Here is a 15,052-nt window from a genome sequence, read left to right as displayed (position 1 = left end):
TTATATTTTTACGTTTAATTTTTTTTTTTTACATATTTTTACAGTTTTTCATGAAAATAACACAAAAACTACATAAAATAACATCTTTTTTTTTTATATAAAAACATAAAATAACATTTAAATAACATCAAAATAACAATAAAAAATAACATATAGATAACGAAAAATCAACAACAAATTAACAAGAGTACAACATAAAAAGATCATATTTTTTGTAAATAAAATTAAAAAAAAATCGTAAAAATATTTAAAATTTCATAAAACCGTAGTTTTGTAATTTTTTTTGTTATTTTTGTGTATTTGTGAAATAATTCTAAAAAAAACCAACCTAAAATGTATAGAAATTAAAATATAATAAATATATATTATCTTTTTTTTTGTTTTCTTTTTTTTTTTTTTTTTTTTTTGATAATTATTATCTTTGTTTTTTGGTCAGCAAAAAAAGTCGCTACCTAATGAAGCCGCCACATAGAATCCTCAGAATTCATTTCATGATTTCATCGAATCCTCAGAATTCACTCAACTTCAAGAAATGGCTACAAGTTGAAAATTTGGAAAAGGGTATGTGTGGTGAGAGTAGGCCTGTGTTTTTTAGAGGGGTTGCCACTATAGTCACCAAGTTGTTTAATATAGTTGAACCTGATTTTGCTGTGTTTGGGAAGAAGGATTATCAGCAATGGCGTCTTATTCAGAGGATAATGAGTTTTGATTTTCATTTTCATTTTGATTTCTTCTCATAATTCTCTCTGGTTTAGAATTAGAACTAAGTTCAATAATTGTGCAAAAATTTCAAATGTTTGAAACTAGTACACTACACTACAGCTCTGTTAATGGTATTAACTTTGATTTGTGGCTAGAATTAGAACTAAGGTGGCTTAATGGGAATGGTATTATGATGTTTGGTTTATGTTGGTACCGTAATGAAAATGAGTAAGGTTATAAAGTAAGGGTATAAGAGTTATTTTATTTTTATATACATATGGTGTGATCAGGGCCGGTCCTGAAAATATATGGGCCTAAGACGAATTAAATTTTGGGGCCTTCAAAAATATATAAAAATATAATCAAAAGAAGAGTGTTATGAGATTAGAACCATGACCTTAGACATTATGTCATCCACCTCAACCAACTAAGATATGAATATTTGTTGCTTATAATACACTTTAATTTTACTTAAATAAAAGCCTAAATAATTTTTTTTTTTTTATATGAATGGTGTAATGGTGATTACATTGTAAAGGCATTACAATGTTTTGGTTAGGATTAGGATTATGCCAAACCAAACATGACCTAAGCTCAATTGAGCAAAAATGTCAAATGTTTGAAAGTAGTACCCTAAACTACAGCTCTGTTAATGGTTACTAACTCTGTTTTTCTTTGCTTGATAAAGGCATATATGTGTTTGCTAGTGCATATTATTCCCATTGAATCTTTGAACATGTTAATAGGTTAAACATTATTGATATCAATAGTATTTTACAGGTTCGAGACCTTGATTTTTCTATAAAAGTGATTGGTTCTGAAATGGTTCGTGATGATGATGGCCTAGCAATGAGTTCAGGCAATGTTCACCTCTCACCTGAACAAAGAAAACAGGTCTTTCTTGCCCATGTATTTTCTCAATCATTCTTTTAATTTGGTTATGTTATTTTCTATCCTACCCTACAATGTTAGCTTTATTTGATACAATTTGTTTGATTGTGGTAATTTTATTGTTTTTGTTTCTCTAGGCATTGTCAATAAACAAGTCTTTGTCAAGAGCTAGAATTGCTGCAGAAAAAGGTCACGTTAATTGTCAAGAGTTAAGAGATATGGTCATCAAAGCAATCCATGAAGCTGGTGGAAAATTCGATTATGCTGAGGTAAACCCCAAAAATAAAAGTCAATTTTCAAGTGCTTTGACTTGTTCAAATTACCCTGTAGATTAGAAATTTCGTTCTCAAGAACCAAAAAGGGATTCTTTAATACTAGGATGATATGTAATCCATACTGAAGCCTTAAGGGTTTAAAAATTTGATTTTTGTGGTAGCATATTGTTGACCAAGAAAGTTTGAAGGTTGAGGAAGAAATTACAAGTCCTGTTGTGTTTTGCGTTGCTGCATGGTTTGGGAAAGTGAGATTGATAGACAATATGGAGATCTTCATTCGAAATGGTGATCTATAGTAACCCAACTTTTTGACAAGAAATTTGGACCCATTTCTTCTTTTAATAATGCTCATGTTTACAATGTTGTTCACAAATAAGCCGTGCACAATTTGTAGTAGGCTGTCTTATAAAGATCAATAAAGCTATGTATAGAGATTCTTTTCATATGGGCACATTTCTTCATGTATATATTTTCAATGAAAAAGATGGAAATTTTGCATTGGTTTTTGACCTTTCTCGGTAATGTGCCGTTTTGTTCTTTTTTGACTTTATTGAGATTTGATAGTTTGAGAAAAGCATTTTCCTATGGAAAGATAAAACAAGAGAAAAGATTCTCAAAAATAATAATAATAAAAATGCATGGGAAGAAGAGCAACAAAGTGAATTACAAATACTACTAAACGAATTTGGAATCAATCACACTAAATTGCAATTTTTTCCATTGTTTCAATTTCGAGAAAGATTTTAAGGTAAAATGACTTGAAAGAGTAAAGAAACAAAAGATATTTCACACGTCAAAAAAGACTAGACAAACTATACATACAGTCTTAACAGTAGACTATAATGAAAAAGTGGGAAATAACAAACCAAAAAATGGTGGCAAGATGAAGCTGTAAGAGGAACTCCAATCATCATCGTCAAGATGAGAATAGAATAGGAGTGAAGAAGAAACATCAACAATGGAAGCCTCCACAAACAGATAGAACGATTATCAGAATCAGTGCGATTAAGATTCCCAAAACAATTAGCTTTATCTTCATGTTCTGCAACCACATCTTCCTCCTTACTTGGGTCCCCTGCTGCCTGAAATCTTGCGCCTGCATACCGAGGTTTGATTAAATGGGAAGTTAAATTTAATGCAACCAAGAAATGAGACAAAAAGCATACAATTGAAATATGAATCATATTCATTCCAAAACCATAAATCTAAACACCCAAAGAAAACACTCCCAGTCATCAATATTCCTTATGACAAAAAAAAAAGGTTCAATAATACTTCTAGATAATAGAACTCAATGGCAGTAATTAAGTTATATAGAAAAGCTGACCTGAGAGCGTAAGTTCTCTGTTTTATCAACCAGAAGTTCGATTTTCTCTCCCCGGTCAAGGACCTGCACCGAACAAAGATTTTTTCTTAACAGTCCTGATTTTTAAAAGTTGTGAGCAACCACGACAACTTAAACCTCTGTCCACCCTAACCACCAAAAGGGCAGGGAGAAGACTACAGGTAATTTATAGAAATATAGCAAAGAAGGAAGAAGGAAGAGCAGGGCCTTGCCTTTTCAATATTTTCCATCATAACACCTTTAACTTCTGAGACCTGAGCTTTTACTTTAGCAAGCTTGTTGATCTCATCAGGATGATCCACACAATATTGCATGTGCTCCTTTAATTTGGATCTAAAAATATAGTTCGCCAAAAGTTTGATGTTAGTTCATAAATTAGAAAGGCTTAACTTTATTTAATGGATTAGCAAAGAGAAATGATTTACCCAAACTCCCTGTTCAGGCTATTAGCAACTGCTGTTGCAGCTTTTCCACCACCGTATCTCTTGGTGAAATCCTCCTTGACTCGCTCAAGGAACGCAATAGGAATCTGTCGACCAATAGCCTCTACAGCAACCACGCAGTAAGCTGCAGCAATCATAGATTATATCAATTAAGATCTCTCACAGAAAATACGCAACAAGTTTATTAGCACCCACACCTGTTTGATTTTATTCATATCATATATATTCTGTACTGTAACAGAAGTGTATAAAACTAATATAGTTGGTCATAACATTCTTTTTCACTATACATACACATCAACGAATAGGTAATGAAAAGAGATGTAAAAGGAAAGGCTTTGAAATGAATTTACTAATTTTACAAAAGATTAACAAAACATATTTCCTAAATGTATTAGACATGAATAAATGGGAAAGAGAAACACTTTACATTGTTTCCATTACATATTAGTAACACCATAGTACGAACAAACATGTCTATTTTAATACTATGACAATATTCACCCAAGAATAAAAACAACAATACTATGAGATCGTTGGTGATGCATAGTATGCTATCAAACTTAATACAAAAGAAGCAATATTAAATTTAGAACAATTAAAACAACCATGGCAGCAAAGCAAGACTCACTAAAATCCAAACAAAAAAAATAGAGTTTCAAAATCGTACAAATTCCTGTTTTGGTATGAAATTCATAGCACAATACAGAACTTCCTTTATTTTTCGTTCTGTTAAAGCAGCACTTCATATTAGGTAAATAAGATATTTCTGATCTTATTTACCTAATATACCTTTTCTATAGTTTGGTACTTTAGTTCAGATTTAGTACTTAATCTTTCCTTTTTTCAAATATATATTGGATCTTCTAGCTAATTCTTACAAAGTTACAATTTTTCAGATAGTAAGACACTCTTATCAAATTACATGTATTATACTCAATGATCCCCTCAGATTTAAGCGCATCAAACCAATCAAAATTACCATTTCAATCTCCTTATCATTTCTCATCCACCATTCCCTCAAAATACAAAAACCTTACTATTAAAGAATGCCTTCAAAACCTAAAAATCATTCAGTCCCATAGATGTACAAACACAAATACAAATATACGATAACCGTGACCAAATCAAGAATCAGAGCAATAAGATCAAAGCTAAAAGAGAAGTAATAATCGGAACAGATCGAAAAACATACTGAATCCTTCGTCAACGAGGTAATTGAAGGTGTGGCCATCGCAGTTGTAGGTGAACTTGTTATTTGTAGCCGGAAGCTTTTGAAGACACTGCGAAGCTATGCTGGTGAAGTTGCCTGTGAATTCCGTGTACTCGGCGAGGATCACCGTGCCACGCGCGACGAAGGTGTAGATCAACGATTGCTGCCCCATCAGCGTTGAATCGAAAACCCTAAGAGAGAGAAAAGTAAAAGAAAGAAAAACTCAAAGAGAAAAAGCTGTGAACTGAAGAGAAGGGTTTTTGTTGCAGAGAGAAAATAGAACAAACCAACGAAGATTATGATTTTATTGTTAAGAGAGAAAATGTTTGGTTTGTTTTTTTTTTCGCTTGAATGCGAAGAAAGGTAGCGAATTTTGCTTAGGTACCCTCCAATTCAATAGCAATTTTTAAAAATGCCACTATTTATTTATTTATTTTTATTTTTAATTTGAAAAAGACTACTTCTTTAGGAAAATTATATGGTTTATTTAAAAGATGTTCACTAAATTATTTTATCTATTTTAGTTATGTGTTATACTTTATGTGATTTGTTTTTATATTATTGTGTTAGACTAGATTTATTTTTTTATTCGTGTTTAATTTTCTCAACCATAACTCGACTGGAAAAAAATTGTATCGTGTTCGTGTTGACTTAATTTAACATGTTTTGTTATTGTTGAAACTAAAGTTATAAGGAAAAGTAATAAATTTAGCTTCCATTAGAAAATTTATATATTTATGTATGTATAGTTTTTTATATATATAATTAAAATTAAATTTTTTTAAATATTTTTAATTTTATTTTAAAAAAAATTAATTTTAATTTTTTAACTAAATATTAAATCACTAATAATATATTTTTACGTAATTATATTATTATTGATGATTTTTTATTTTATTCTATTTTAAAAATAATGTGATAAACATGTCAAATTCGTGTTAAGGGGTCGTGTTGTGTTTGATCTATTTTTATTTCGTGTCGACTTGTTTTCGATCGGCATATGTAGAAGCACCTTTTAGTTTATTATTTATTAAAAATATTATTTAAAATTTGTACGCAAGCAGGGTGGTTTTGAATTTTTGTTTGGTTCTTAGAATATTTGGTCAGTTCAACCAAGTTGACAAAGTTACGAGACTATATCTATAATTATTTAATACTTAATTAATTGATACTTTGAATTTGTAGTTATCAAATATTACACACCATATCTTGTCTGCTTAAATAGAAAATACTCAGTTTTCAAAAAAAAAAAAAAAGTCACTTATATGATTCATGCCATATTATTAAAAAATATTAATTTATTTTGTAATATATTGTAAAGTTTTATAATATGAGCTTTTGTCTTTTATTAGGGAATGTCTCACTTTGATTAGTGATTTTTTATATTATTTATTAAATTAAAATATGTGAGATTTTACTTATGTGGAACTCGATATTAAAATACACTAATAACAATATATAGTACTCATTAGCATTTTTGGTGAGTATATATCTATTTTTGTAGTTATAATAAACACTTTATTTATTTTTAGAAGAAATTAACTTGTTCTTGCTCTTTATATGTGTGCAATTAAATATTTTGAATGTAATTTTTAGTATAATAAATTAATTTAACTTTTTCGAAAAAAATAATGTAGACTTTGATATGATAATATTTGGCTATAATTTTTAAAAATACTGAAAAGTGCCCATGAAAACAAAAGATATTCCCACTATAATTGTCACCATAATTTATTATGTCACACTATTTGAATTATAGTTGATGTAATTATTGTTTTAATTGGTTCAAAAAATGGTTAACTTTTTCCATGTACCATTACTAATTAATCACCTACTTATCCAATTATTTACAAAGATTAAAGTCTTCATTGTATTAATATAAAGTTGAATATAATAAGTGGCAAAACAAGGCAATAAGCCTATAATTATGGTGTTTCCAAGGGATGATAAATTAATAATACATTAAATGATTATTTATTATTTAGATAAGTACTTTTAATATGAGTTTAACAATGTTTTGTATTTTCCTTTTTTCTTATTTGAACTTAAAGGAACTTCTTTTGGAATTTAATTTCTTCTTTTTTTTTAAAAAAAAAAAAAAATACTCATTTACTCAAAATTATTTCAAAATATAAGGCCAAACATCTTGTTTTCTCATTTTATCTATATATACTAGTAAACATAATCAGTGTGGTTATGTATAATAGTTAAAATATAAATTTTAGTTTTATATTTTAAAAATGATTGGTCCTTCTCTTTAGTTAAATTATAATTTAAATATTGTATTTTGTAAAATAAAGTATAATGATACACAAAGTTTAATTATCATCAAATATTCGATTAATGATTTAATTACACTGAACCAATCTAATTACATCATCGAGCCAATCAAATTCAATCTAATTACGAAATATTGGACATCCAGTTATAATTAAAGTAGATTGCATGTGAATAGTTATATTCTAACTAGATTGAATCGATTTTTGAAGACCGATCTAATATATTTACATATAATACATATTAAAAATATATTATGTTTATTTGTATATAATAAAAAAATATTTTTTTATTTATTGTTTATTAATTATAGATGAACCTGTTATACTTAATTAAAGAAATTTCTTAAAAAAAAAATCCTAAAAACTCACTTCACGTATAGCTTAGTTTTTTATGTTTTTTTTTTTAGTTAATATTAAAATCATATGTTGAATATATATAATATTTATAATGTTTGCTCCTAATCTCTAAAAAAATGTGACATTTTCTTTTACTAAAATGTCAAATAACCACATTGTGAATAATATTTTGTTGTTCTTATAATATATTTTTTAACATAAATTAAATTACTATAGATAGTTCTAGTTTCAAATAATTTATATACATAAGAATTTTATTTTCGATGTTTTTTTAACTAATTATAAAAAAGTATTTTCTTGTTTAAAGTAATATAATATTTTATATCATAAATTTAATATAATTTATTGTGTATAATTTTAATTTTAATCAATTTATATACCAAAAAATTTTGATATTTTTTTTAACTGAAATGGAAATAAATTAAAAAATAAGTTTTTTTAATTATAAAGTTTTGATCAAGACTTAAAAATACAAGAATATATTTGTTGCATTTTTTTAAAAAGAAAATAAAAACTATAAAGTCTAATCTTATTATTCACCAAACAAAAAAAAAATTATGTAACACTAATTTTGTGACAAAGTAAAATAGAAGAAAGTAGTCATTTATTTATAACTTATAATAAAAAACAATAATAATATGTAATAAAGAGTCAAATAATCATATTTTTTAAAATAAATAAAAAAAATGTAAAAAAAGATAAATAAATAACATAGGATAATACATCCTTAGTAGCATGTCATGTCACATTGTACTTTCTTTTATAAAACCTTTGTCCATTACATTAATTGCTCATCTTATATATAATTTTTTAGATGGAAAAAGGTGAAGCTTCTTGTGATGTTCCACCAAAATATTTCTATCTATTAGACACTTAACCTAAGAAAAAGAAGGTAAAGCTCTCACTAAAATAATGCCAATTACAGCTCACCCCATCTTTATACTTAAAACTTAATCTATGGTGATAAAATAAAAAATGGTGTTTTATGAAAAAAAAAAAGTAAAAGAAAAAATTAAACTAATAAAGTCAGGTTGCTATAGGCATTAATAGTGTCCAACACTACTAATAATGTAATATTTTGTAAATAGTTAATAATATTTTGTAAAATTATTAAATTAAAATATATCAAAATAATTATTTAACTATTCATAATTATTTAGCAACTCCGATGAATTTCTCGGCACCGATAGATATTCCGGTGATTTTTTTGGCACCGACAGCAAACTCCGGCTACTTTTCCGGCAGCAAACTCCGGCTACTTTTCTGGTAGTAAACTCCGGCTACTTTTCTGACATCAGTAACAAATAAAATTAACTAAATAAATAAAAACATTAAATATGAGTTTTAAAAACCTAATTTACATATATATAACATATCAAATACCATAAAAAGACCTAAAAATAAAAAATATCATATAAATTGGTCAAACTTAAAAGTGTCATACATAACATAAGAACTTTCAAAATTCCATCGTGTTGAGAATCATGGGGTTCCAACTCAAAACCAATTGGCAATGAGTGGAGTAGCCCATGTTCTTATATATGGCTCAATACTTTTACATTTAATCCATGTGGGACAATGTTCTCCAATATCCCCCCTCAAGATGGTGGCTATTTTTGCTCACCAATCTTGAATCACCTTATCACAGGCCATGCCATTTGCTCGCTTATTTTTGTTCGGATCTCAGGCGTCTTTGCACCATCTGGATCTCGTGCGGCTGGCTAACCATCTGGATAGGTGTGGATCGAAAGCCCGCTAGGGATATGGCTCTGATACCATGTTGAGAATCATGGGGTTCTAACTCAAAACCAATTGGCAATGAGTGGAGTAGCTCATGTTCTTATATATGGCTCAATACTTTTACATTTAATCCATGTGGGACAATGTTCTCTAATAAATCGTAAGTGTAATTTCCTCTTTTTTCTGACTCCGAGTTTTGGTGGATTCTAAACACGGGCCTAGCCAACCTTAACTTAGCACCAATTGTGTTTCCAACATTTTTCCTTTCCCCTCACTACAATTCAACTTCCAACCTTAACTTTCTTCTCTAAATAGTAAATACTAACATGATATTATTAGAATGAGAAATGCTAAAGGGCACCATTGTTATTGGTCTAATTAAGTATCGGGTGTCTTATAATTTAATATAATAGTTTTTAAGAAGTATCGTTAATCAATCGCAACGCAACATGTCGAGAAGGTGTTAAGCACCACTGATGACTAATAACATTACTCTATTAAAATCCCATAGAATCCCATGTTATAGAAAATTGTGAGAATTGCACTAAAACCTACATCTAAGTCGAGTGTAAAGGAATTATATGTATTTTTATAGACAGAACGTGGCTCTATAACTTCAAATTATGAAACCCAACACAATAATAATAATAATAATAATAATAATAATAATAATAATAATAATAATAATAATAATAATTCATTGTTTATTACTTTATATTACTAGCTGTATTTGCACAGCAAATTAATTATTAAATGCCCTTTGAATACATCACTTATTTAAACTGAAACAAACACAAAACCCATGTTGTTTGTATTTGTCAAAAATAAAAATAAAATTAATATGGTTAATTTAATGCTTTTAATAAAAGTTACATGCCCCCACCAACCTAACCTCATTAAGCTGTAATTTAATGCTTTTAATAATTTTTCATTATGTTAATATGAAGGGTGTTTAATGTTTTAATGTAATTTTTTGTCTCACTTTTCACTACCATTTTTTGAATAAACCCCTCATAAATTTTAAAAATGACTTATACAGATCTTATATAAAATATACATTTAAAATACAAATCCCTGTTGGTGAATTAAAAGAAGAAAAAAAAAAAAATCAATTTTTAACTTTTTTTAACCAAAAATAATAACAAATATAAATTTAAATAAGTTAGAATTGAAAAATTGATCCTATCAAAATCATTTATAAAATTAATAAATTTTTAAGCTTATAACACTTCCAATAGATCTAAAATAGCTTAATCTTTAAATTATAGAGAAAAAAAATATAAAATTGAGCTTCGAACAAGTGAGGTAAACCTTAGCTATTTTACATATTTTTTAGCTCAATTAATAGTGCTTAGCTAAATGTAGAGATAACTATTCATTGAGCTAAACATATTTTAATATTATTTTCATCAATTTTTTTTATACATGTGTGTAATATTATATAAATTATTAATATAAAATAAATAAAATATATTAAAAATATAATATTTAAATGATATAAAGAAAAAATAGAGAAATGATGTATGATATAATGTAAAAGTTTGAGGTAAAATAGATAAAGTAGAGTTTTGGTGATATATTTTAAAGAATAGAGTAGAAAAACTGTTGGGAGTGTTCTGCTTGTTTTCTGTAATAGAGAGTGATATATTTATATTTGGGGGTTGTTAACTAATTAATTTTTTTTATTAAAAATTTATGATTATTCCCAAATAAAATAACATATTAGATTGGTTGACTAAATTATTAAGATTAGTTTGTTAGAAAAATATATATATATTGTTTAGAGAGATTTTTAGAAACTCATTATTAAAGAAATTAAGGTTAAAAAAAAGTAAATATAAGATAATGCAACAAAGATTTTTATGTTAATGATGCTTAGTCTACGAGTCAATATTCTTAAGCTACAAAAGTAATGGAGTATTCGTGCACAAGAGTATTCTTGCTTCAACACCCCTAATCTTTAGCCCTTAATTCGTGAAATTAAATTCTAACTCTTTGCATGAAGGGATAACATTTTATTTATAGACTAAAATCGGGTTTATGGATAAATTCAGACACGTTATGATTTGAATGTGTCAACTAGATCCATTGAGTAGGGTGTACATCGGTCGTTTTAATCAGTTTATGGTACATTATACTAATCCGTTTAATAAAATTGGTCAGTTTGGCCGGGTTAATCCGTCCAAATCGACCACTAATATTTTTTTTTTTTATATTTTTTATTTTTACATTCAATTGTTTAAATGTTCGATCCGTGATTTTTTTTTTTTTGTATTCTTTATTGATTTTTTTTGGTAAAAATGAAATTTTGGTGAAATAGGCATGGTTCTTTATAAATTTTTTGTTGTGAATGTTATAGACTAGATAGAGTATGTACATAATAGTAGTGTAATATAAAAGTTAGAGATGAATGTTCGATATTGTAGGATAGTTGATAAAATGGTTAATTTTACAAATGCACAAAAACAACAAAAATACGGTTTCACGGAATTTTAAATATTTTTACGATTTTTTTGATTTTATTTACATAAAATACGGTCTTTTTATGTTGAAATTTTGTTCATTTGCTGTTAATTTTTTGTTATATGTATGTTATTTTTTGTTGTTTTTTTGTTGTTATTTTCATGTTACTTTTATGTTGTTTTCTTGTTGATTTTATGTTGTTTTCGTGTTATTTTTTGGAAAACCGTAAAAATGTAAAAAAAAAAATATTATTTGAACGTAAAAATATAAATATTTTACAAAAGATGGTGCTTTATGTAATTATTCCTTGATAAAATTCAATAATGATATAATAGTGGTATAATAATTGCTTAAAATTTATGTAATGAATTTATAAATACGACATGTCGTTTTGTATGCATGAAAAACGACATTCAATTAGACAAAGCAACGCGCACCCTTCTCTTCCATCAATTCTTCGGATAAATCCAAACCCAAATCAGCCACTGTTGAGTTTCCCGACTAAACAGATTTCATTCGTTCAAGACCCACAAAATAATTTTAAATTCTGTTTGGTTGTCGAGAAAAAGCCAGAAGAAAGTGACAGAAAATAATAACTGGGAGATACTTAATCAAAAATGATTAGTGGCCTTGCATCTTCAGCTTCACCTTCCGGACCCATCGTTTCTCACTTGCCATCTAAATCAAAAACTTACACATCCAGCTTCTTCAATCCTTGTACTGTATCCTCCTCAGAATTCAAGCTCAGAGGCATCAGATTCTCCAAAACTAAGCAAACCCAGATAAAGACGAGAATTTGTAATAGTAGCACGAGACCCGGAGGTCCTGGTTCTGGTACTTGCTTTTTTCTTTCTCTATATTCATGGTTGTTTTTCATAAAAGAGAATTTGGGTTTCTCTGCTTTTAAAAATCTTTTCAATGGAGTCAATTTTGAAGTCAAGAAAAGTGGGAAAGTTTTTACCTTTAATTTTCTTTCAATTTTGTATTAGATTTTTCTTTATGAAAATTAGCCGATGTTTTAATTTGTTCCCAATATTACATTTGATGTAATTTGGGTTTGTGATAAAATTTACTTCTTTTTCTTTATTTTCCATTTTTGTTGGGAACAATTTCGATGGTTTATGACTTTATGCTAGACTAAAATGCATAACAAGGTAAAACTTCCATAGTAAACAACGAAAATGGAGTTTAGAGGGTTACGTCCAATTTTTCATTTCATGATTATAGTATTTATTTTGATACAATCTGTAAATTTTCAAAATAGTTTAACGTGGTAAGTAATTGAACTTTATTTTTGGTATTGGAAACTATTCAATTGGTGGTTCTAAAAATGTTCACGAAACAAAATTTGAAGTGAAAAACTCTTTTGAATGCTGAAATAAGTAGAAAGTAGCAAAACACCCCTTCAAAGGAGTTTACTACAGATTTTTCCTAGAGTTTATAATTATATAGCATGTGAGGAGTTATGAATGTGCCATAGTTTATCTTAAGCATAATTCCAAGGCAATAGTAATGAGTTTACTTCTTCTATCACTACTCTTATTTCCTTTTCTCTTTTATCATTTTCTTTCTTCTTGACAGGTGATAATGAAAGCAGAAGTGTTCTTGATGCATTTTTCTTGGGAAAAGCTTTAGCAGAAGCCTTAAACGAGCGCATTGAATCAACTGTTGGGGAGGTTTTGAGTACTATTGGACGATTGCAATCTGAGCAACAAAAGCAAGTACAGGAGTTCCAGGTAAAGCATCCATTGGAATATGCAATTTTTTGATAGCTTCATTAGTTAATTTTTCTTGTAGAAGAATTGTTTTGATTTCTTTTTTGTAGTTTACATTCTTTGGCCTAAGTTAGCCTTGTTAACTATGATAATCGAAAAAATGACCCTCTTGGTATCTCAAATGGTGAGGCATGTGGTTTGCTTCGATCCCACAAGGTCTGAGATTTGAGTCCCTCCCGGGTACCTACATAACAATTGCTCTAGTTTCCTGATCCCCAAATTTTGTAGGGTTAGGCGGGATCCTTTTTCAAAAAATAAACAAAAAAGAAGAAAACTTTGGCAATTGTAACTACTGTACCACACAAAAATCAATCATTAAGATGATATGAAGCTTTATCTGCGGGGCCTATTGCTATTCATTCATAGTATGCCGCTATCCTAATCATTAAAATGTCAAGTATAGTGTTTGTTGAACTTCTCCACCTGGTAAATATTGTGGACATTGTCCTACATGAAATAAATGGTAGAGTATTGAGTCATGTATAAGAACATGGACTACTCTACTTATCACTAATTAATTTTAAGATGGAACCCCATGATTTTTAACATAGTATCCGCATCTATACAAATAGTGACCATGTCATCTTGAGGGGGATTTTTTTTTGTTATACTTTTCTCTATTGTCCTAAAACAGTTAATGTGATTGCTCATGTTTTAGCTAAGCACGCTATTGCGATATTATCGTCGCTACAAAACTCACCAAAATCACCGTGAGTTGGTCTGGTACTGATAATTTTTCAAACAATATTTCTGGTTCAAGTTCTTTCTTTTGTGATTGGTATGAAATGAATGTATTCAGAAACAATGATGGTTAAGATTGCTGGTTACAGAAGATTGTTTACAGATGTTGAAGGGTTCCCTCCACTTAGCCATATAGACAAAAGTAGTTTAGCAGATTTTGCTTGAACTGGTTACATGAAATTTCTCTGATGAGTAATGGAAACTTCAACTTTGTTTCTCCATGACTAATTTAAGTTCAAAACTTTTATAAAACTCGACTCGGTGAGTTCTTTTCAGCTGACACCAACACCAACATATATTTTTTTTGATCTTTATGTAGGAAGATGTGTTGGAAAGAGCCAGAAGAGCCAAAGAGAGAGCAGCAAGGGAAGCCATGGAAGCTCAAGGACTGATTTCCAAGTCTGCTACGGTAGAGACCACAACAATCGATAATGGGATTACTTCAGTTACTTCTTCCTCAACTAACAATGATGTAAGTCCAGTAGATCAACCATATTCTACTCCCTCAGTTGATGATACAGAACGAGATATTACCAATCAAAATCCAGTTTCAAGGTTATCAAATGAAGACTGATTCAATCTCTTTTATGTATCTGATATGATACTGTACCATGTCAAATCTCATCCATATAGTTATATTGATAACTCCATAAAGGCATAGAGTTTTTTTCTTTTCTGTTAACTCAATATTCTTCTTCTAAATACTATTTATTTATTTATTTAGTTTGCATATCCTATAAAATAAATAAGTGTTTAATCCAATGGTTAAAATAGTCCCAAATTTGAATCTTTAACAGACACTAAACAGGCTTTGATTGCAATGAAAAT

The 15,052-nt window shown here is 28.4% G+C and overlaps 3 protein-coding genes across 3 annotated transcripts; 2 read left to right on the top strand and 1 right to left on the bottom strand.

Moving 5' to 3' along the window:
- The first annotated feature begins 454 nt into the window (after window positions 1-454).
- On the top strand, window positions 455-2,379 carry LOC115713860 (pantoate--beta-alanine ligase). Its single transcript, XM_061114664.1, has 4 exons — window positions 455-697; window positions 1,482-1,596; window positions 1,731-1,862; window positions 2,030-2,379. Exons 1-4 carry the CDS (start codon window positions 456-458, stop codon window positions 2,162-2,164), a joined length of 624 nt encoding a protein of 207 aa, XP_060970647.1. The 5' UTR covers window position 455; the 3' UTR covers window positions 2,165-2,379.
- Window positions 2,380-2,513: 134 nt separating this feature from the next.
- LOC115714213 (vesicle-associated membrane protein 722) lies at window positions 2,514-5,262 on the bottom strand. The gene is made up of 5 exons (XM_030642804.2): window positions 4,852-5,262; window positions 3,639-3,780; window positions 3,426-3,546; window positions 3,196-3,258; window positions 2,514-2,964 (listed from the first exon to the last, which is right to left on the bottom strand). Exons 1-5 carry the CDS (start codon window positions 5,039-5,041, stop codon window positions 2,821-2,823), a joined length of 660 nt encoding a protein of 219 aa, XP_030498664.1. The 5' UTR covers window positions 5,042-5,262; the 3' UTR covers window positions 2,514-2,820.
- A 6,801-nt stretch (window positions 5,263-12,063) lies between these two features.
- LOC115714873 (uncharacterized protein At4g13200, chloroplastic) lies at window positions 12,064-14,947 on the top strand. Its single transcript, XM_030643635.2, has 3 exons — window positions 12,064-12,542; window positions 13,290-13,444; window positions 14,544-14,947. Exons 1-3 carry the CDS (start codon window positions 12,326-12,328, stop codon window positions 14,796-14,798), a joined length of 627 nt encoding a protein of 208 aa, XP_030499495.2. The 5' UTR covers window positions 12,064-12,325; the 3' UTR covers window positions 14,799-14,947.
- Window positions 14,948-15,052: the final 105 nt, after the last annotated feature.

Source organism: Cannabis sativa, chromosome 4 (genome assembly GCF_029168945.1).
Source record: "Cannabis sativa cultivar Pink pepper isolate KNU-18-1 chromosome 4, ASM2916894v1, whole genome shotgun sequence".
Taxonomy (NCBI): domain Eukaryota; kingdom Viridiplantae; phylum Streptophyta; class Magnoliopsida; order Rosales; family Cannabaceae; genus Cannabis; species Cannabis sativa.
This window is presented reverse-complemented; position numbering and strand designations above follow the sequence as displayed.

Excerpts from the sequence above, each read along its gene's own strand:
- LOC115713860 (XM_061114664.1), top strand. The coding sequence starts at position 456 with ATGAAGCCGCCACATAGAATCCTCAGAATTCATTTCATGATTTCATCG. Across the intron at positions 1,597-1,730 it reads CACCTGAACAAAGAAAACAG|GCATTGTCAATAAACAAGTC; the intron begins GTCTTTCTTGCC and ends TTGTTTCTCTAG. Across the intron at positions 1,863-2,029 it reads GAAAATTCGATTATGCTGAG|CATATTGTTGACCAAGAAAG; the intron begins GTAAACCCCAAA and ends TTTTTGTGGTAG.
- LOC115714873 (XM_030643635.2), top strand. The coding sequence starts at position 12,326 with ATGATTAGTGGCCTTGCATCTTCAGCTTCACCTTCCGGACCCATCGTT. Across the intron at positions 12,543-13,289 it reads ACCCGGAGGTCCTGGTTCTG|GTGATAATGAAAGCAGAAGT; the intron begins GTACTTGCTTTT and ends TCTTCTTGACAG. Across the intron at positions 13,445-14,543 it reads AGCAAGTACAGGAGTTCCAG|GAAGATGTGTTGGAAAGAGC; the intron begins GTAAAGCATCCA and ends ATCTTTATGTAG.
- LOC115714213 (XM_030642804.2), bottom strand. The coding sequence starts at position 5,041 with ATGGGGCAGCAATCGTTGATCTACACCTTCGTCGCGCGTGGCACGGTG. Across the intron at positions 3,547-3,638 it reads AGCCTGAACAGGGAGTTTGG|ATCCAAATTAAAGGAGCACA; the intron begins GTAAATCATTTC and ends CTATATTTTTAG. Across the intron at positions 2,965-3,195 it reads CAGAGAACTTACGCTCTCAG|GCGCAAGATTTCAGGCAGCA; the intron begins GTCAGCTTTTCT and ends CTCGGTATGCAG.